The 22,544-nt window shown below is 35.4% G+C and overlaps 4 protein-coding genes across 4 annotated transcripts; 1 reads left to right on the top strand and 3 right to left on the bottom strand.

Moving 5' to 3' along the window:
* Nucleotides 1-1,721: 1,721 nt before the first annotated feature.
* Nucleotides 1,722-8,453, bottom strand: LOC132602791 (nucleotide-sugar uncharacterized transporter 1-like). The gene is made up of 7 exons (XM_060315562.1): nucleotides 8,047-8,453; nucleotides 6,053-6,204; nucleotides 5,757-5,965; nucleotides 5,561-5,654; nucleotides 3,096-3,262; nucleotides 2,831-3,001; nucleotides 1,722-2,276 (listed from the first exon to the last, which is right to left on the bottom strand). Exons 1-7 carry the CDS (start codon nucleotides 8,117-8,119, stop codon nucleotides 1,994-1,996), a joined length of 1,149 nt encoding a protein of 382 aa, XP_060171545.1. The 5' UTR covers nucleotides 8,120-8,453; the 3' UTR covers nucleotides 1,722-1,993.
* A 1,002-nt stretch (nucleotides 8,454-9,455) lies between these two features.
* Nucleotides 9,456-15,489, bottom strand: LOC132602790 (protein trichome birefringence-like 5). The gene is made up of 5 exons (XM_060315561.1): nucleotides 14,532-15,489; nucleotides 11,601-11,793; nucleotides 11,160-11,353; nucleotides 10,904-11,059; nucleotides 9,456-10,179 (listed from the first exon to the last, which is right to left on the bottom strand). Exons 1-5 carry the CDS (start codon nucleotides 15,170-15,172, stop codon nucleotides 9,870-9,872), a joined length of 1,494 nt encoding a protein of 497 aa, XP_060171544.1. The 5' UTR covers nucleotides 15,173-15,489; the 3' UTR covers nucleotides 9,456-9,869.
* A 1,775-nt stretch (nucleotides 15,490-17,264) lies between these two features.
* On the top strand, nucleotides 17,265-18,836 carry LOC132602723 (putative UPF0481 protein At3g02645). The gene has a single exon (XM_060315503.1). It carries the CDS (start codon nucleotides 17,265-17,267, stop codon nucleotides 18,834-18,836), a length of 1,572 nt encoding a protein of 523 aa, XP_060171486.1.
* On the bottom strand, nucleotides 18,756-21,380 carry LOC132602789 (putative pentatricopeptide repeat-containing protein At3g15130). The gene has a single exon (XM_060315560.1). The coding sequence runs from the start codon at nucleotides 21,073-21,075 to the stop codon at nucleotides 18,994-18,996; it is 2,082 nt and encodes a 693-aa protein (XP_060171543.1). The 5' UTR covers nucleotides 21,076-21,380; the 3' UTR covers nucleotides 18,756-18,993.
* Nucleotides 21,381-22,544: the final 1,164 nt, after the last annotated feature.

Here is a 22,544-nt window from a genome sequence, read left to right as displayed (position 1 = left end):
TGCACTTACCAAGTTTCCTACGATGCACCAGTAGATAAAATATAAAAATAATATCAGTCTTTTATGAGCATGCTTTGTTTCTGCCAATGTATGATTTGTTTCTTTCCCAGTGTTACTGCTTTGCTGATGTTAAGTTCAATTTGGTTGCTAATATGCGGAGTTTGAACTAACCAAATTTGGCTTATAAAACAAAGTCTATGTCTTAAGGAAAAGTTATGCCTTATGGGGCATACTTTTAGTTATGTCTTAACTAAAAGTCTGCCCCATAAGGCATAACTAGGAAAAAACTTTTAATTAAGGCTTAACTAAAAGTTTGCCCATAAGTATGCTAGATCCGGCATAAACTTGTGAAGGAATTACCAAAGTTATGCCGGATCCGGCATATTTATGCTAAGTCTGCCCATAAGGCATAAGTATGCCGGGTCCGGTATAACTTTGGTAATTCCTTAACAAGTGTATGCCGGTGGGGGCATAGCGAAATTTAAACTCTGCCTTGCGATTTTTTTTTAAATTTTTGACTGAGTGGGGGTTCGAACTTGGAACTCATGGGTTTTAGCCGAAGGGCAAAATTTAAAGATTTCAAATATGAGGGGCAAAATTTAAAGATCACCCAAAAGAAGGGCAATTCTGCTAATTGCCCATTGTATTTTATTCCAAAACTATTTATAAGTGGGCTTTGTGGCGACCCATGCTGCCCCAAAAAATAGAGAGGTCGCTACTAGAATTTGGGTATTTCACAAAAAGGGAAGTTCTTTTTGGTGACTAAAATCGGTACTAAAAGTGTTTATGACTACTTAAGTCGCCACGAACACTTATTGTTTTAGTGGCGGCTCCCTTTTAAACACTTTTGTGGGGAATTATTGGTGGAAACTTTCTTTTATATTTGTCTAGTTGCCCGAAAAGTTATTGGTAAAATACTTTTGGTAGGGACTTAGTTGATTATTCTTGGCGACTTTAGTCGCTACTAAAATGATTTGATGGCGACTGATTTAGTACTTGTTCAACTTTTGTCGCTACGAGTGTTACAAAACATACAGACTTATTTCTTATTTGTTGCGACCACAGTCGCAACTAAAGGTGTTTTCGTGGTGACGAGCTACGATTGGATTTAAATTTGACCAATTTGTCACAATCGGCTTGGGATTTTGATACTCATTGTTTCGTGGTGACTAATATCGCTTTTTTTGACATTTCAAAGTGTTGAAATACGAATTCATGGTTATTGGAGTTTTCAGTGCGTATTAGTACACATATTTTTTGTAATTGATCGACTAACTCCGATTGGCCTAAAACTTGACAGGTCCATCACAAACGTCCTGGCGAATGATACTCATTGCTTCGCCGTAACTAACATAGCCTTTTTTGGTGTTTCTCTGTGTATTAGTACATGAATTTTTCCAAAATGAAACGCTTAAAGGATAGACAAAATTAAGGTATTATGTCATTGAGATTTGACTCCATAATATAGTTGAAAGTACAAAAGACGAATATGTTAGACCTGACACTTGAGAATAATTCCTACAAATAGTACTTTCCATCTTTATCATTTCCTTAGACATTTTTTTAGTAGTTTCCATGATGATATAGCAGTGAAGAAAGCGTAATAGGGGCATTTCTTATCATGTTTTCTTTTATGGAAGTAAATGAGTTCCTTTATACTATTAGAGAGTTCTTCCGACTCAATTCTTATGACCCAATTCTGTATTGTTGACATTGTGCAGTTCCAAAAGAGCTGGTCCAGTTCTGTTTAAGATGAATCCAGTCCCCTTGACAAACATTATGCATCGCAAAAGTACTAAGCCATTGTTTTGCTTTTTGCAAAACAAATAATTTGAATATACAACTTTTCATAATGTTTGAACCACAGGTGATACATAAAATGCTCATGTTAGCTATCATTTTGTTACCAAAAAATACAACTTCAGACAAATAATGCCGTGGTTAGTGAATTGCTCTCCATTCACAACACTTACTCTGTTGGTCCAGAGTTCACTTACACAGATTCATCAGCACGACTTCCATCCCGGCCATCTGCATTTTCTTTGCCTAGCTTTGATTTGGATAAAGAGAATGGAGTTTGTCTGGAGGATGTTTTAGATGGCTGCTGCTGTGAATGCAAGTTAAGGTAAGTGTAGAAAGACATTCCAACAAGAGCTGTAGTGGCTCCCAGTATGCTAGTTGGACCCGGATTTGAACCGAAGAGAAGAAAACCCCCAAGAAGAATGACACAGGTTTTAAACTGTCCAAGTACCACATGGGTTGTTGCAGATGTTTCCCTATTGGAAAACAAAGAGAAAAGAAGCCACATAATTAGAAGCATAATAAGGACTAGGCAATGCATTTCAAGAGATGAATTTAACTTCTTTAAGATCTGAAAGAAAGTCATATTGTAAGGGCAAGCCAAGCACAAAGACATAATACTAATAACACAATATTTATCTAGTAGGTCTATCCACTTGTAAGATGGCTCTCACAGTCAACACGACTTCAGTTACTACTTGCAGCAAATTTTAAGCCAGAACTGCTCCGGCCCAAATTTATGTGACATCTTTCCTGTTTAGTCAGTCCCCAAAAAAATGATACCCTTTTATATTTAGTACCAATAAATTTACTTTAATATGCCTCCGTGCCCAGTCAAACACCATCACATAAATTGGGCAGAGGGAGTAATTAATTTGGCTTCTTTTGTTTATTTGCTTCTTTTGATAAGTAAAAATCAAAACCCCAAGTCTTCAGACAAAAAAAGAAAGACAAGTTCAGAAGGTTAGAGAACTCAGAACTGAGGACACCAAGTGAAAGCAGAAGCTTGTAAATGCCCCAAAGCACATACCCAAGTGCTAGAGCGCCTGACCACTGAAGCAAGAAGCCAAGAACAGCCGAGGCACCAATGATTGTTGAGTTGTAAAAGTTCCAATTAAATGAAAGGACACCTGGAGGATCAAGTGATGGCATCATCATCACCAGAAAGAACAATGTAATTGGTGTGGTCTTCCACATTAGCCTGTGACCAGAATTGCAAATTTGAGGTAAGGTGCGACAGATGAACTGATTAAAAATTAAAAACGATAAAAGAAGCAAATAGTTTAGGAGCATACGCGAGGGCAGTCCAATTCTCTTGCTGCTGGAGATTGGACCATAGTATTTTATTAACTGCACTTGGCACTATCCATGCTACTGCAATGCAAGCACCAAAGAAGTGAAACTGCAAATCTGTCACCGTAGCAACAGCAACACCTACAGATACAACTGTGAGTGCAACCACCTGAAACATACCACGGTAAATAGAGTTATCATAAAAGGCTTACCTATATTAAATGGCAAATAGAGTTCGGTCTTCTGAAAGTAGGGTAAACTACCAGTTTAAGCACATATATAGGCTTTGACACACAAATCTCTGTCTCAGCTTGTGATAGATTAGAAGCTTTTCTGGTGGTTTCTTTTGCCTATCTTTTCTTTGATGAAAATAAAACATCAAAAACAAGTCTCGCCTAGCAGCCTATCTCATCATCATAATGGACTCTTTTTTTGATCCGGAGGGAGTAATACTTTGAACTGTGCAAGTTGAGAGAAAATAACAAATGAAATTACCTAAAGGGTACAATTAAATTAATTCTGGTAAAATTTGAGTATTTTATGTATTAATTCCTTTAGAAGTCAGATAATTTGATGCATACAGGTTCTTGACACAGGGTAATGATCAATGGCCCCTAAAAAAAGCAAAATGATATTTTTATTTATTTTATGTAAATGAATTTCTTTTTTGGTTATTTGATTTGGCTTTGGTTTTATTGAATTGAATATGTAGGAATATTACAATTTCTTCTTTCTTATATAAACAGGGACAAAGGCTTTGCTTTTGTTTTCCAAGGCTCATGGTTCAACAGTTTCACTAAGTGCTTTAAGAAATACATATTCATTTTGATACTAAAATTAAACAAACGAAAAAGAGTAGAGTGCTTTGAATTTATTGGTTCTCCAGGTTGTATGAGAAATTAATTAGTTCTTGAAAAAATAATATTTAATTAAGTAAATCAATATTTACCTACAACAATTTTTGAGTTTGGCAGGTTTTTCCCTTCTCATTCTATTGATTCAATCTACCTATCTTCTAACTTTCTAAAGTTATAATTCGAATACAGTATTACAAACATATTCTTTATGTACCAAAGGGAGTATTGGATTCGAAATATGATAGTCAACCCTTTAGCTATGAAGTGAGAAATGTCATATTTATTTTTACGTGAATATGCCTTTATCTCAAAAGACTGTATCAACAAAAGTTATTCATACACCGAGGAAATATAAGTATTTCAGTTAATTTGAGTTGAGGATGCTTGATTTATATTTTATTCTTGTGCTGAACAAACTCTGCAGAAAGAGTCAGAGTCAAAATGTAATTGCAACAACAGTTTAAAAGTATAATTGTTGACCTATCCAGTAATTTTAAGTTTAGTTACCATGTTGATATATAGGATTACATGTTATGATGTTGCGCTTGTATTTTCTTTCCTTTCAACTATATTTTGTAACTCATATATATATATATATATATATATATATATATATATATATATATATATTTTACTATTATATTTATATCATTTTAAAAAGTTTATATTGATTGTCACGGGATACACGTGCAACGCACGTGTCCAGATACTAGTCTATTCTAAATATAACAGTCTAAGCATTTAAATGAAATCTTACTCACGCATACCAACACAGCCAAAAGATCAATATGCTAAAGGAGGAGTGACGATTGTACTTTTTCTGATTAATTTGTGGTACTGAAGGACCATACAGCAAACAGACAGAAAAATGGACGAATTTGTTTACTAACATAGTAGAAGAACGTTGATAGATGGTACCTGAGCTGAGATGTTGATAATTATTATATAATGCCGAAGTTATTTTTTTTTTTTATTATTATTATTATTATTATTATTATTATTATTATTATTATTTAATAATGGTATTAGGATTTGAATCCAGGTGAAGGGGTTTTTCTTGGTTGAATACAGAAAAACTGCCACTTTATTGAGTGGCAGGAGGATCTAAATACAAGCGCCATATAAGAATCTTGAGTTACCTTTTACCTGAAAATCAGTGGCTGCTTTATACCGATAAAAAAAGAGCTGCTTTCAGAATCCTGATAATTTATTAAGGAATATTGAGTTCTATTGGGAGGTGACAAAGGACCAAAAGACAAAAATCAAAAGCTATCTCCCTTAAAAATGAACATGTGGGAAATTGGTAAGATGGTGTGATCATCGTCGTAACACCAGCTTTTAAGAAACACCACAGGAAGTTTAAATGAGAATGAAGAAGCTAGATTTGTTATCTCAAATTGTTAGACATAGAATCCCATCTCTATGAATAAACGAACATATGTGGGAATGTGAGTGAAGGTTTATTATGGACTCTGTGAACCCTATAGGCAGGAATTTATTCCAAGAATATTAATGGCATATGGAAAGAAAAACAATGCATAAACCAACTAAACCTAGCTCTCAACTAGGCTACCAGCATAAATTGTATATTAACAGTAAGAAGCAATTACCTTCAGGAAAGAAATTTTCTTCCGAAAGAGAACAAATTCAGCTAAAACGATAGCTGGTGTTACTGCAATCTTTGCCATTTGGTAAAATCCTACACTGGAAATATATTGCACTGGTTAACTATCGACAATGAGGACCTCTTCAGATTTCAGAGGAGAAAAGATTAAGAGGCGACAGAGTAGGTCCCATAGGTCTCACCTATTATACTTCAAGCTCACATTTGCAAGCCCAGTAGAAAGTGACATGACTATACCAAGAGATAACAACGATGAAAATTTTGTTGATTTTGATGGTGTAGACAAGGAAAGGATGGAGAGAGCATTAAGAATAGCCATTATCAACCAGCTACAGATATAATGTAGGAAAGAGAGGAAAATTGGATAATTAAATCCAACTGTAACAAGAACCTGGAAGGGAAAGCAGAAAAGAAAACGTTACTGAAATATGTAATACTAATATCTACTTCCATCTAGAGTAAGGTTTAGTAGACTGACCAATTTGTTCATCAATATAATACTAACAGAAACAAAAAAATTGAATGTCAGAGCAACAGTGGGCCCCCATAAGGTAGTTTGTTGACGCTTTCCACCTCCAAGTGCTCGTAACCTGCTAAACAAGGAGGCTCGTACCTCCTCCAATGCTCTTCCTGCATCAATAAAAAGGAACAAACAATGGACTAGACCATCAATATCAAATGTCTTGTAGAATGAGCTTCTGTATTTCATAAAGGTATAGCACTTTAAGTGCAGAGGAAAACCATCCATAAATATTAGAACAGTTAGCTCAATGGAAGAATTTGTGAATACAGTGACTTTACAGGAGCAAACCTGAGGTTATGAAATATTGTCATTTTTACTACTTGTTCCATTTAAGCAAAAACCCACAGCGAACTGGGAGAATATGATATATTTCTGTTAAATTTCTGACAGATGGTCCTCATTTTGCTGATCAATAAATGCTCAGTTTCTATTAAATGAGAGACCACCTTAGGCACTTCATTGGTCTATGCTTCAAAGTTCGAACTGAATTACTTATTGGAAAAAAGATGTTTAAACTGAAGAATAGAATCAAGTAGCATAGGACAAATATAAGTCCAAATGCCTTTCTAAGTTTACATAAATTTACGCTAAAATGGTGATGATACTGTAGAGCACAGAGAGCTTAAGTATAGCAAAGTTTTTCTATAAAGCAAGATAAATACAAAACTGAATTCACAGTAACAAGAGACTAGTACTACTTAATTGCATCTTTAGAAGAAGAGCATGAAAAACACAGTTGGGAAAAAGAGCGTTTAATTTAGGTAAGAGAAACACAAGAAAACAACAAACAACAATGAATATAAGCAACACAAGAAAATGACAAAAAGATATTTTGATAAGGCAACACAAAAAGAAATTCACTCTTCATCAAGGGGATATAAGATATTCATACTATAAATGCAAATTCACGCATTACATCACAGTTAATTTGCTTTTTCTCATGCAGGTAAGTACATTTTAACTATCTGGGGTAACATAAGAACATCTGAATAGCCAGTAACTTTTCTTTCTTCAGGAGGCCATCACATTGCTTCAAGATTTGCCATTATGACGCTGCCACCTACCATTCCCCTTTATTCAGCAGTATGAAGTGCCTTCAGAATGGTAAATAGACCACACCTCAAACAAAACAAGCACCAGAACTATTAAAATGAATTTCTTTAATTCCAGATTCTTATGAACAATCGATTTTAATGAATCATTTGCATGTCATTCATCAACAGCCGAAGCTTGTACGTGTTGTTATATTACCGGCAAACATAGATCATGATTCATGGCAATTAATGTTTTGAACTTCGCCTCCAATTGTAGCACCATCTGAAACTCTGGTCCATCTATAGAACCACAAGTAACCCCACCAAAAGAGCAATGGAGATTCAAAAGAAATTTGCATCATCACATGCACCCTTTGAGTCTTTGTTACCTATTGACTCTTAATTAAGTAGAAAATAGCAACAAGGTTTACTAAAACCACCATAAAATTGTCGCTCTTCAGGTTCATTTGCTACTCCAATTATATACAAAAGTCCCTTTTTTATGAAAAGCACAGTTGCTTAAGCCCCAATTTTGAATCACAGAAATGGCAAGACTTGCAACAACTAGAATCAATAGAGACATCCAATTATAGTGTCCCCATACTATTACTAAAGCTTCCTCAATTGCAAAAATACCAATCAAAGAGAACCAAATCCCTCAATATCAGAATGTCACTACATTTGTAAACACAGGAAAAATAAAGAACCAGAAAAGTTTCCACAAATTCTAACAACATAAATCTCAAAAAAGAATCACCATAATTCAACTCAAAATATTAAAATAGTTATCTACTACTAGTAATATTTAACCAAAAACACTAAAAAGAAATAAAAAACAGACCTTTGAGCAAACTGGTACCAAGAAAGGAAAACAAAATGTAATGTTGGGTACATAAATCTTGAAATTTGAAGTACCTTTTTCCCCAGCATCACTGTCCTTCCTCTTGAGTATTTTTCTGACATCTTTTCTCATCAAAAAACCCAACATATTTTTTACAACTAATTCTCAACTCATGCACTCTATCACCATTCACTCAAAATAAAAGTTATTCAAAAAGAGAAAGTGGGAAAATGTTAAAGATAAACAAGACTAGTATAGTAGTAATGTATAAGTATTTTTATGGACACAAAGAAAGAGGGAGGGTTTTGTCGGGTTTAGCGGAGTGATTGAGGTAAAAGGAGCCAGTGTCGTGACAAAGCTCATAGAATATTCGTTAAGTACAACTGATGAAGCATACAAGTACCATAGTGTTGCAGAGATGTACAAGTGAGTTAAAGTACATGTCTGTTGAGAATTGTTTTGGAGAAAATCACGGGCATGCACCGACAAGAAAGTTGAGCACTATTAACCGGAAACAAATACTTTCTCCGTGTCAAATTATTTGTCTTTTTTTTTGTTCTACACACCCTTATTCAAATTATTAAATTAATTTTACATATTTAAAATAAAATAAAATAGAAATTTAATTTTTTATTTAAATGAAGAATTACTATTTTTTAATTTTTTGGCGAATACTCTTGGTTTACTCTAATCTAGCTCATTTTATCTTTTACACTTTTTCAAATATTAATTAGGAGGGGTCACTTGATTAACTTTATCTTTATTTATGTCTAAGTTATAATCTCTTTTCATTAAATATTTTTATTTTATTTGTGTCATCTCCATTAGTGACAAAATTCTATTCAGAGTAAATAGAGAAAAAACATAATTAATTGTGCCTTAAAATTTTAAAATAATAAATAATTTGAGAGAACTATTTTAATAATCACGATAAAGGTAGTAATTTATTAAAAGAGAAAGCGACTTAGATTTGAAGCTAAATAATCCTTATTAATGGGACCACCGTGTTTAAGAGATTAGGTCAAGTTATCGTTACTTGTTGTAGGACCACCTTATTTATCATCATCATAACTTGGCATTTGGTCGGACAAGTGTAGATTCGTGCTCCAAAGACAGTCAAAACAAGTCTATTCAAAGTTCTTTTTTCACGACATGCTCTTTTAATTTTCAAAATCAATAATTGAAAAAAAATGCTCTTCCCTTCAAATCTCAACCCTTGGATGTACATATTGTCAAAAATGGAGACAGAGTTGCAGCATAATAATCAAAAGTATAATAGTAGGATAACTATTGATCGATCACGGGCTTGAAAATGACAAAGTGACAAAATGACAAAGTGTCAAAGGTTATTTACATGAATAAAAATGGATGCATTTTACTCGTAGTTCAAAAAAGATAAAATACATTAACTTCCAAAGTATGTGGTCTCCAAATTGAGTCATGGAGTATGAACAATTGCACAAATTGCATCACGTAACCAATGGATCCTGGAAATAAGAATAATATATTACTGCCCATTTTTGGTACAGAAACTGAAACGATGCCAACTTCAAAATGGCCATAACTATATTCATCTCATTTTACAATGTTACACTCTTACAGGGCACTGCTACATTTGGCGCACATATTGTATAACCAGCCTCTTCTATATGCGCATCTATTGAACAACAATAACCCGGTGAAATCTTGTGGTGTATGGGAAGGATCAGGTGTACGCAGACCTTACCCCTACCTTTTTGGGGTAAAGAGATTTGCGATAGACGCTCGGCTCAATAAGAACGTCTTTCAAAACAGGTTTGAAAAAGAAAAGAAAAAACAAGAGTAAAGAACACTATGCGGTGTCCCCTTTGGAGGAGTTTTGGCGTCAAATCCTTACTTATCAGAGAATGAAACAAGGTCATTGTTGCAAGACCAAAATGGCATAGATTAGCTCATTCCATGCATCGGGGACTCCGGGTAGACACCAGTGGCTACAATCTTGCTTCGCCCTTCTACCAGAATTAGCAACCTTCCCATACACTGATGGGTGCCCATCCTTGCGGAAATTTGTCGACTGTGTTACGTTTAAAAGGACTACAGGCCGCTGCATTTCCTTGATCACCTCCTCCACTATCTTCATTTTCAAAGGGTAGTTTCCAAGGATGGCCCCAGTCGAAACAGGTTCAGTCTCTTTACGACAACTTCCACCTGAATCCCAATCTCCGCCTCTGTTTACAAAGATTTAGATACAGTCAGACCTCTACATAACAGTATCCTTATATAACAACACCTCACTATCAAAGCCAAGTTTTTCTCAGAACCGATTTTTGTTGTTATATTTTACCCCTCTATAACAACTTTTTACCTATAACAGCAACAACCATCTTCATAACAGTACGTTCTTTGTAAAATTACACCTCTGTAACAACTATCTTCTTTTTTGGAAAATATAATCATCAACCATCTATACAGAAGTAGAATCTCTAAGATCACCAATAATAGGTCTAGAGATTTTGACCAAATATTTTGATACTTTAATACACTATTTATGACAGATTTCCCTTCCTTATACAAAGTATGATTTTATGCATCTTTTTTGTCTATAACAGCCAACTAAGATTTAAATGTCAAATGTTGTTATAGGAGTATAACAGCCGGTCACTATAACAGTCAAAAAATCTCTACACAAATAAGGTTGTTATAGAGAAGTTTGGCTGTAGATGTAAACTTAAACCATGTTTGACAAATTTGTAGAAAACCATTTCCTGATTGGCATGAATATAAAATTACACAGCATGCAAACCAATCCACTTTAGATCATACTACCAAACGGAAAGTCTAGCCAATCTTGATGAGTCTATAGATGTGAGTATGTGACGATACAAGCTTTTTCTAGGACAAGCCTCAGCATTTGGTTTCAAAATTTTCTATTGTTGAAGAAACAGTAAGTACCTGTAGTGAGCTGAAGAGTAGCCACGATATATAATCAACTTTTCACGACTCATATTCTCATCAATCCACTTAGCCCAGGTCTTCAATGCTCTCCTATAAGCTTCAACGGCATCAAATTTAGGGTATATATGGTCACCTTCTTTATAATAATTTTTCCTGCACCAGCAAAGCCCGTATTTTAGACGCCCCTGCAGCTCCATTAAGTCAAAGTACAAAAACAAAAGAACTGAGATATTGTGAGAGAAAAATAACACACCCCCTGGCAGTCTTTCCGTGAGTCCACCAATGCCCCGTATTGAAGATAAGAATGTCAGCTCCTTTCCAACGCTTAGATGTTTTGTCGATGCGATCTATCGATAGAGTTGGATTTGAGCTTCCTTGAGGATTGATACGTACTCCTTCTCTAACAAGGAAGTGTGAGCGCACGAATTCAACCGTGCAATTATAATCCTGCAAAAACATAATATTTTATTCCTCACTGCTAGAGCTTTTGCACCGTTTCATCATGTTAAGCTATAGAACTATACAAGAGAACGGTCACTCAATTCTCTTGCCTTCAAATAATCGACCACAAAGATAACAACTGACTCAAGTATACACATACACACACACACACACACACACACACACATATATATACACAATTGGTGTCAGTTTAGCTAGAATGAAATCTTAATAAATGCATACGCAAAATCACCTCAAATTTGAAAACATAGTAGCCTCTTCCTTTTGTTATCTTATATCCATGGATCTCGTACATTTTACTCTTATTAGCGAGGCCTTCACGAAGAAGGCAAAGGAGAGATTCAAACTGGTTCCGGTTCATTGAGTCTCCAACCAGCATCAGCCTCTTTCCTTTCAATCTCACCAAAAAATCTGATGCACTAAACCTACAAAAACATAACTGGTTTAAGGATACAAATTCTATAAGTAGTCCCCTGAATCAACAAATGACCGGCACTTGATAAGTTTTATCATCATATGAATCAGTAAAATAGTTGATGGCAAGTCAAACCTATCGGCATTACAAGAGATTAGTTAGACTATCATACCTTCTCCAGTTGCAAAAAACAAATATATCAACATTAGACAACATTTTTTATGAAGATGAACATTAAGACACCTAGAACATAGGAAAAAGAAATTGCCCACTGACTCTTAGTTCAGGTTGAAATGTAGAGCACACCATTTGACACATGCAACTTTTACTAAGTCGACCTCCACCCTTAGTATTTTTAACTATTAATATTATTTAACTATTAATATTATTTAGTCTTACAAAAAGAAGATGAGCACTTTATTATACAAACAGGATTATAGCCAGGGAAACACAACACAAAGACAAGAGTACATCCTTGGGAAATAGTCAACTACATATCGAGTGTAGATACTCATCAATACTTCCCAATTTTCTCTAACAGTCGAAACCCATAACTATTAATAACTCTTTATCTTAAGAGTTTATCTATTTATAGTAGCAGGTTTTCCCTTTACTAATTTTAAAAGAAATCTATTTATAGTGGTAGCACATATACATTATTATCTTAATATCGTCCAATGAAAGTAATCGCAGATGTTAGAAATTATTGGAGGAATTTACCCAAGTGATCTTTAGTTCCTGAAACCTCCTTCAATTTGTATTACCACCTATAGTAGTTGGCTCCAGTATGATTTCTACTAGAATGGAAAACGGTGTTGTCAAAGGAGCACTTAAAGCGCGCTTAAGCCCTGAAGCGACGCTCAAAACATGTTGAGCGCTTCACTTCGCTTTATGTGCGCTTCAGTGTCATCATCAAGGCTCTAAAACATACTTTTCCTTGCCAATGAGCCTCTCTTGAAGGGGTGACATAGATAATTCATATTTCACTTTCTCGTAATGTTTTTACAATTCCTTTGTCCATATATTTGTTATTCATGCTTATTGTTATTAATCTTGGACTAAACATATATAGATTTGTATTTTTGCACCATTGCGCCTTTTTTCATTAAAGCCCACGCTTTATTTGCGCTTTGTGCTTAAAGCCCCAGCTGACCTTAGAGCTTTTTTGCGCTTTTCGGTTTTGATAACACTGATGGAAAAAGCCAGGCTATTCATGGTTTTCTTATCAAAAAAGCACAAGCAGAACTTGCAAACTTGGACTACAAAACCATCTTTCTTCAAGAGTTGAAAATCTTCCTTTGACCACAGACCTTCAACCATCTCCTTTTTTCAAGAATTACAAATCTTTCTTTGACAAGAGGCCTCATAATAAGACAGAGAATATACTATTTTATGGAAACCAGAAACTTTTGGTCCAGCTTAGGAGGAAGAATTCATTCTGTCAAATGATGATTAGAATTTGTTCTCGAGAACTTACATTACTCTTCACTCTCCATCTAAGAATCCTTCACTCCGTCAAGCACTTTTCAGTAGTAAATATATTTAAGAGTTTGGAAATCCAAAACCGAACACCTTGTCCCTAACATGCTCAACTTTAGATACAGACATCAATGGCGATGCTTCTGCTTGGGAGTTAAAACTCCTATTCCCAGCCTCGAGAAATGAATCTCCAATTTTGCACTTGGATTGTACACAGTTGCAGCAGATAAAATTACAACTGTCAACAATTTGTAAGGTACTCTTAAGATTTCTTTGAAAGCCTCTTTGGACATTTTATAGCTCACAACCTCAACTTCATGTAACTTTCCACATAGTGACGCAGCTAGCCCCAAACTTAAGTAGGCCTATTGAAGAAAATTTTGTCCAAACTAGAATGACATTACTTGGTTAACAGAATACACTTTTTTCCTGCACATCTTTCATTAGTCCAATCTTCCTATCCAAACGCTGCTTTTCATGATTAAACCAATTATGCCGCTTGACAAGAGCCCTAGCAAAATCCATCACTTCAGATTGACCTCTCTCCCCGCTACTAAATAAAGGAGGAACCCTGCGATCAATTATTGCACTGGCGCGATAATAAGGACAAATGGTGATAATTGGTAATGATCCCTAACTATATTAGAAATGGAAACACAAAAAGCTGAAAATGTCATCGAGTTCTCAACACTGTCTATCACCAAAGAAAAAGAATTGAATGTAACTCTTTCTCAGATCCTGTCCACTGTTTCCCTATAGCAAAGCAAAGGATCCCAGAAGGAGATATATTATCGACCTTTCTATTTATAACTGTTGAAGGACATTAAGGGCAGTCTATTAAGGAGAATCAAAGACAGGTGTGATGTGAAAATTTACAGCAAACAAGTTTAGGGAAGGTGCTATAAATCCTATAGTATCAGTATCCCGGTGTTGCTATCATTTAAGGAAGATACTCTGAAAGCAAAGATTGTAATGCAACATCTTCAAACACGAAAAAACTACCATTTATGGAACAAGAATCTACTTGGATAAAATGTTGCAGTCATGGAAACCCTCCATTTGATTCTAATGACAATTATCTCAAATCTATAGTGATTAGTTAATTGGCATTGCTTATTGTTTGACTGTCCTAGTCATGTAGTCCAGAGAAGCTGACAGCTCAACAAAAGACATATATAATTACAAACTAACTTTAAAGATAAGGCAAACCAGACCATCATTTATTTATGCATATAAAGCCAAACAAGAAGCAGTAATTTGAAGACTGACCTTGGAAGATGACATCCATGTGGCTTCCATGTCCATTTCAGATAGTCAGAGTCAGGCCTACCATTAGTCTGGCAATCAAAAGCCTCATCAACATAAGGGCAAGAACCTGGTTTATAAATTGGATGGTTCTCCTCCTCATCTTTCACCCAATTTCCCTTATAAAGATCACAACTTTGTACCTCTCCTTGTCCTTTCAAATCAGGGTCAACCAAAATGGGTCTTGTGTTTTTCTCAACTAAATTATCATCCCCAAGAGCTGATGAAATTGGTGTTATGTTGTGATACAAACTATCATCAAGATCAGGTTTTGACAAAGTAGGTGTGGTCTCTAGTCCTTTGGTATGTGATGAACTTGGTGTAACTTTCTGAAGCAAATTATCATCAAAATCAGATTTTGGTAAAATGGGTATCTCAGAAGATTCTAGTCCTCTGGTATCCTCAATGGGTGTCTCATTTTCATCAGATCTTGGAGAAAGGAGTAGAGGGGTTTGAGAAGAAAGTAGGCTGTATGTGTAAAGAGAGACTTTAGGTTCAAGAGTTCTTCTGGTGAAAAAGAGGAGACTTGAAAGGAAACAAAGGACAAGGAAAATAGTTAAAGTACAGCGACGGTTGGGTAAAGAAGAAGAAGAAGAAGAAGCCATATGGAGGAAGGCAATACGACATTATGATTTCTTCTTCCAATCTCTTCTCTTTAGACACAGTTTCCGACAAACATGGATGTGACTGAAAAGAAATCTCGCAACACAATTATGTGGGGGCCACAACCATTTTCCTAAATATATAATAATAGTAATAATAATGCCATTCATTACAACTTCTACTCATTGCAAAGTTTGTAAGCTTCAAGTTTTAATTTGACTTTAGACTTTTACTCAGTCAACTTACTATTTTTAAAGTTTTAAGAATTTGAGATTCAAAACTTATTACTCCCTCTATATCTCTCTAATTATCTGTTCTAAATATAATTTCCTCAAATTACTATATGACATATGTACACATTTAAAGCAATATTTTCAGAGGCGTTTACGGGACGAGTCTCAGGGTGAGGCTTACCAAAAATGCCCCGAGGCGTAGATCCATAGGGCGTACGCTTTAGAATTTGGGGCGTAAGCCCCGGGCGTAAAGGAGTACGTCGCGGGGTTAAATTTGATTTTTATTATTTTAAAAAAATATATAAATTATGATTTTTATTATTGGTATAATGATAGTTATACTTTATGTTATCATGTTTTCATAATGTAGTGATTTTTCTAAAATATATAAATAAATAAAAACAACTCTCGTAGAAAATAATATTGCCATAAATAGTTTTTTTTAGATGATTATGCCTAAAATTAACATGATAGAGATTTCATAGCACTATGTCAATTTTTTGTCATTGCTCTTGCACTTTTTATCCTTCTCCTTCTTTGAATATATAAATAAAAGGCAGAGCAAATATTAGTTGAGGGTGGGAAAGATTAATAGATCTGGAGATTGATGAAGAAGTGCATGAAGATTTCATTTAAAGATTATCTAGGCTATTATCATTTTTTATATTGTTGTCTTTCTCAAATAATATTTATAATAATTCTTTTATATTGTTGGTGATTTATTGATTTATTTGCAGAATTTTAATGAAAACTTTTACTTAGATCTTTTAGTAATAAAATTATAAAAATTGAAGATACATGAGACTTACGCCCATGTCTCAGGGCTTACATCTCACCCCGTGCTGCGTAAAAAGCCTTGCCTGGCGCCCCCTCTTATAATTTGAATTTTAACTAGACATTCATTACCAAAGACGATAAAAGAAAAGTAATAAGTGCTTGCAATTTATTCATAGTTCCTAATACATCGTCAAGACCTCCTTTCTGCCATAAATTTATTGCATTAATTTGTTTTGTGACTATGTCTATACCCACAGCTGTTCTGCAGCATTATAATACGTCTTCTTCAAATGTCACGTCTAAATTAACCATGTGCATAATTTAAGTAATTGTCTAAAGTATTTGAAATGTCAAATCAACATTAGAGGGGTAATGATTTTCTAATAATTTCTTAATATGCAGGGTGATTTTGTTGACTCGTCCAAATTGGGATTGTTCAATTCCCAGGCAGCAATTTTGCTTATCAAGCTGTGGTAAAAGATAAAAAATATTGACCAGAAATTTCCCATTTGAGCTTGAAATGATCTTCTACTATCAGATGATAATCCAACATTGGCATATCCCAAGATGATAATATACTTTTACATAAAGTATCATATTCTCACAATTAAAATCAGATAAGATAAACTTGTCGTGATTCACTAATACTCCATTAGATTAATATTTATGTTGCCAAACATGACCTAAACTTCATGTTTGTTAAAATGACGTTTATCACTATTTCAAAATGACACTTATTAGCCTAATTAAATGGCTGGTTTGTTTGGCTCGGACGTTAGATGGGAAAATAAAACATGTTCGTCCAAGGAAAAAACCGTTTGGTTAAAATTGAGACTTGTTACCTAAACTCAATAATCTCTCTACTAAAACAAGGAAGCAAGCAAGAAACTCCCTGTGCCTCCACTACTTTTCTTATGTTGCTGAATATTTAGCAGCAAACTCATTAATTTTAATAGTCTCCTACATACTATTCTATTCAGTTTTTCAAAACTCATTAAAAAAAAAAGTGATAGAATAAATCCCCTGACCTTCTATAAATACATACATTCACCTTATGCATGAATTATTGCAAACAAAGAAAAACATGGCGCTGGATCCAATTGTTTCCTCAAATTCAAGCACCAGGAGATGGACAGACCGCATAAGCAATGCCCTGAAAAAAGAAGTTGCCACTGACTTAAATCTTTTCCCCCCTGTCTGTGTCCTCCAAGTGCCCAATACACTAACTCACCAAAAACCAGAAGCCTATACTCCTCAGCTCATTGGCATGGGACCCTACCACCATTTGAGGCCAGACCTATATCAAATGGAAAGGTACAAACTTGCTGCCATCAAGGACATTCTTGAGCCAGCTCAAATCCTCAATTTCAAGCACCTCTTGATCGACAAACTCAGAGAGAACGACCTCCTTGTCCGTGCTTGTTATAACCGGTTTATGGACATAGATGAGGAGACTTTAGCTTGGATAGTAGCCATAGATGGTCTATTCTTGCTTAACATCCTCCGTTCAGCGTATGGAAATAACGTGCATGATGATCATGAAAATAATATTGATGATACCATTATCACCCGAGACTTTATGATGCTTGAGAACCAAATCCCCTTTGTTGTCATGAAGCAAATCAGAAAGTTTCTCTGTCTCTCTTCCCCTGAGGACAGAGAAGACACCGAGTTAATTTCCATGTTTAGGCGCTTTTGTGAAATGCATTCTCCACTTCCTTTGCCTGCAAACAATGAGTACTATAGAAATAATGTCAAAGAAACTCGGCCTCTTCATTTGCTCGATCTTATGTATCGTTTAATCCTCGATGAGTGTGTAGATTTTGCTTCGGTTCCTATTCGAATGTCATCCATCATTATCAAACATGACGATAAAGATGAAGAAGATGATCAAGATCAAGATACACATGAAAACATCATTCACAACTTCGAAGCAATCTTGGAGGTGCTGGAGCCTATAGGCCCGAGTAACGTGCAAAAATTTGTGAAGCCCATTAACCAGGTTGTAAAAAATGTGCCATGGTCAACGATTTCTGGGTTATTTAGGAAAGGCATGGAAAAAAATGGAAATGAAGAAAGAGAGAATATCAGTACTATCCCTTCAGCATCCCGATTATGGTGTTATGCCAGAGTCAGATGCAGCCCCGTCCATGAGGGTATCAGTAGGATTAAATTTGAACAGCCTTCTTCAACGTTGTACCTTCCTGTGATCACCATGAATGCTGGCTCAGAAGTCATAATTAGAAACTTGATGGTCTATGAAGCTGCCATGTCCAAATCCAAGCTCGAATTTGCCAGATACATCAATCTAATGAGTGGGATTGTAGATGCTACTGAAGATGTGAGGTTGCTTAGGCAAGCTGGTGTTATCAAAGGGGATTTGACTGATAATGAAATTGCCACTTTGTTCAGTACCATGCAAAGGTCATTTGTGAGGTCTAGTGGAAGCTCTAATGTGGAGATTGCCATGGAGAAAGTCAACAAGTACTATGACCAGAGGCTAATTGTTAGGGCTCGTAGAGGATTGAAGAAAAACATATATGTTTCTAGGAAGTTCTTGACTGTTGCTTTGTCAATTTCCTTTGTCTTGCTGCTATTTTTTCAGACATTCTGCTCTGTGTATGGCTGCCACCATGTTTGGGGCAATACAGACTAGAATGATGTCAATAAACCCCAGATACTGCAAAAATAACTTAGTGCGGAAATTCTTTTATTATTTGGATTTAAGTTGTACATCCTTACTTTGTAATTTCTTTTATTATTTGGATTTAAGTTATACATCCTGACTTTGTAATAATATTTTACATATACTATCACCAATAGTCTCTGCACGAACATATTCCATTCTCAAACTTATGGAACCGATTGGCATCTCTAACAAGAAGTGTTTTCTTCAAAATCTTTGACAAACCCTTGATGTACTCATGACAATCTCCACAAACTCTCAAATTCTTGAAAATACGAATTGGCTTCCCCTCAATTTCATCGCCACCAGAAAGAAGTGCCAAACCAATTGCCAATTTCTCGCTGTGAAATCTCAGGCTCTCATCCCTTGTTTCATCTTCAACATCGTGTAATGAAAAGCTTACTTCCCGTGTGTAACCGAGTTCATCTTTCATTTTCTTGTCCATTTTATACAAAAACTCATGGATAGCTTTAGTAAGTGGGTGTGTCTCATCTCTATTGTAGAAAAAGTGCATCTTCTTGTCGATCTCTACCCAACTTTGTCCTGCTTCTTTCCTTGAACCTTTTGCTTTCACCAATCCTCTTAATCCCTCGCATTCTTCCCATAGGCGGGCATCAGCGAAAATGTTTGACATCATAACATAATTCACCGGATTATTGCCATCTAGTTTCAAGAGAATCTCCCCAACTTCTCTTCCTATTTCAACATTCTTGTGTACTCTACATGCACTAAGCAGTGTCTGCCAAATACCAACATTTGGTTTTACTGGCATGTTCTCTATCACAACCTTAGCTTCTTTTAGGCGCCCAGCTCGACCCAGGATATCAACCATGCAAGCATAATGCTCTACTGAAGTTTTTAAACGATTTGAATTGCATAGTTTTGAAAAGTATTCTTCACTTTCTTGAACTAGCCCCGAATGACTACAAGCTGTGAGCAAAGCTAAGTATGAAACCTCATCAGGCTCAATACTATCCATATGCATTTTCTTGAATAGTTCGACTGCTTCTCCGCCAAGACCATACTTCCCATACCCGGTGATCATAACTGTCCACGAAATCACATTTTTCTGTGGCATACCATCAAAAAGTGTTTCAGCTTCCTCTATTAACCCACATTTTAGATACATATCCGTGATTGAATTCAATACAGATATGTCTAAACCAGCAGGTATTTTTACTGCACAACAATGCAATTGTTTCCCAAGCTCAACTAGAGCAAAATCAGCAAAGACACCCATCATGCTTGACAGCACAAACCCATCCATTGTTATACTACTTTCCTTGAGCTGCTTGAACAGGTCCATTGCCTCCGTTAGTTTGCCCTCTTGAGCGTACCCTACAATCAGTGTCGTCCATGATATCACGCTTTTCTGTTCAACTTGACTAAACACCTTATGTGCTTCGGACAAGTTTCCTGATTTGACATACAAATCAATAAGGGCGCCTGCAATAACTTTCTGGCTGGAAATAAGGAATCCCCTAGTAATAAGAAAACCATGAATTTGGCTACCTTCCCGGGCCGCCTTAAAACCACTGCAAGCCTTCAATGTGCTTGCAAACGTAAACTCGTCCGGCATTTCTCCTTGTTCTTGCATTTGTTTGAACAGAAACAGAGATTTATCACCAAATCCTCCCATTGCATACCCCGCTATCATTACATTCCATGTTATGAGACTCTTTTCTTGCATTTCACGAAACTTCTTTTCAGCCTCACAAAGTTTCCCACATCTTGAGTACATATCAATGATTGAATTGCACACAACTGGATATTTTTCAAACCCACTTTTACCACACAACCCATGAATCTGTTGTCCATTTTCCAGAGAACCAAGAATACCACACGCCTTTAAGTTAGTCGAAAAAGTGTATTCATTGGGTCTTACATTTGAGAAGACCATCCGAGAGAGAAGCAACAAGGATTCTTGAGCATTAGTCTGTTGTAAATATCCACACATTAAAGCTGTCCAAGAAACCACATTTCTTTCAGGCATTTTGTCAAACACTGAGAGAGCCAGCTCCATCCTACCGCACTTCCCATACATGTGAATGAGGTCATTGCCTATCATCAAATCAAATGCATATCCCATCCTTAATACACCTCCATGAACTTGCTTTCCCACATGTAAAGACAAATTCTTAGAACAATTTCTCACAAGTTCAGCCAACTTTTGCCTCTCATTCATTACTATCATTCTACCTTGCTGCATCTTCTTATCATCAGCATGGGTGGCTTACATGTCTTATTGTATAATTTGAGAAAAGTTCTTGTGAAATTAATATAATATTAACCATTTGTTGCAATACAATAGCTTGCTGTAAAAATTTCTTATTAGTAGATATGAAGATTTAAATATTTAATTCGGAGTTCTAAAATATTAGATAAAATTCTACTACCATTTATCAAAAACTAAAATATTGAAAATAAAATTTGTTACATTCCTGATGTCATGACTATATAAGGAAATAATGAACTTTTTAAAATATTAATTGTAACTTCGTAATACATATAGTAATACTAGTATTGTACATGAAAAGGAATTTAATTAGACAATTTATTTCTAGCCTAATTTAAAATTTTCAGTAAGTTGGTAACCCTTAAAGTAACATAATATACCTAAGCATCATAACTGAGTGTCACTAAACTATAACAATATAAATAAAAGTATTATATACAATTATTCTAATTTCTTTACATAAAATTGAGAGTTACAAAAATTAAGTAGATCTTTTAAAGATTGATGCAACCCACCATTGATCATCTCAAATCATCTCTAGTTTTGACTGTAGATCGCAAGTCACTATAACAACGATTTACATTTTCTTTGCTTGTCGATCTCTTTATTTATACGGAATCAAGTACCTTAATTATCATTTTGATATTCATCTTCTTTGATTCTGTTATTTTCTTTTGGTCATCCATCTAAATATTTTATAATAACTTCTACTGTATTGTATTGGAACTAATTTGATATTTGAATTCTTACCTGGTTTGGCTTGGTGTATGTTTTGTTTCTGGTTGGATTTCATTGTTCTTTCTTTTTATAACTTTTGGAAAGGAATAATCACAATGAAGTCTATATCTAATTCAACCTCCACCCCCACCCCCCACCTCCACCCCAACCTCCCTTATCCCTCCTCGTTGTGTTGGTTATTAATACAATGGATGAAGCCTTAGAGACAACCGTTGAGCATGAACATGTGAGTAAGAGTTGGCAGTGGTGATATTGAACTATGAGGGGGAAAATAAAGAAGAATTCAAGGAAACGGTTAATGCATTAGTGGGGTTGGGTACATACAAATACAATCCCAAGAAGCTTGATATTGATTTAGAAAACCATGAAAAGCCTCCTACAAAGCCCTCTATCATTGAGCCTCCCACCTTGGAACTCAAAGCTCTTCCTTCGTATATAAGGTATGAATTCCTTGGACACAAAAACACTTTACCAGTGATAATATCCGCCCAATTGACGGATGAGCAAAGAGAGCAACTAATAGTGAACTAGAGAAAGTACAAAAAGGCAATTAGGTGGTGTATTACGGATATTCAAGGGATTCCTCCCAAATTTGCACTCATAAAATCCAACTTGATGAAGATTGTGAACCAAGTGTTGAGCACTAAAGGAGGTTGAATCCTTCTATGCAAGAAATGGTTAAAGCAAAAATCACCAAGTGGTTA

The sequence above is a fragment of the Lycium barbarum genome, chromosome 7, assembly GCF_019175385.1.
Source record: "Lycium barbarum isolate Lr01 chromosome 7, ASM1917538v2, whole genome shotgun sequence".
Lineage (NCBI taxonomy): Eukaryota > Viridiplantae > Streptophyta > Magnoliopsida > Solanales > Solanaceae > Lycium > Lycium barbarum.
The sequence above is the reverse complement of the archived record's forward strand: the minus strand, read 5'-3'. Positions and strand labels throughout refer to the sequence as shown.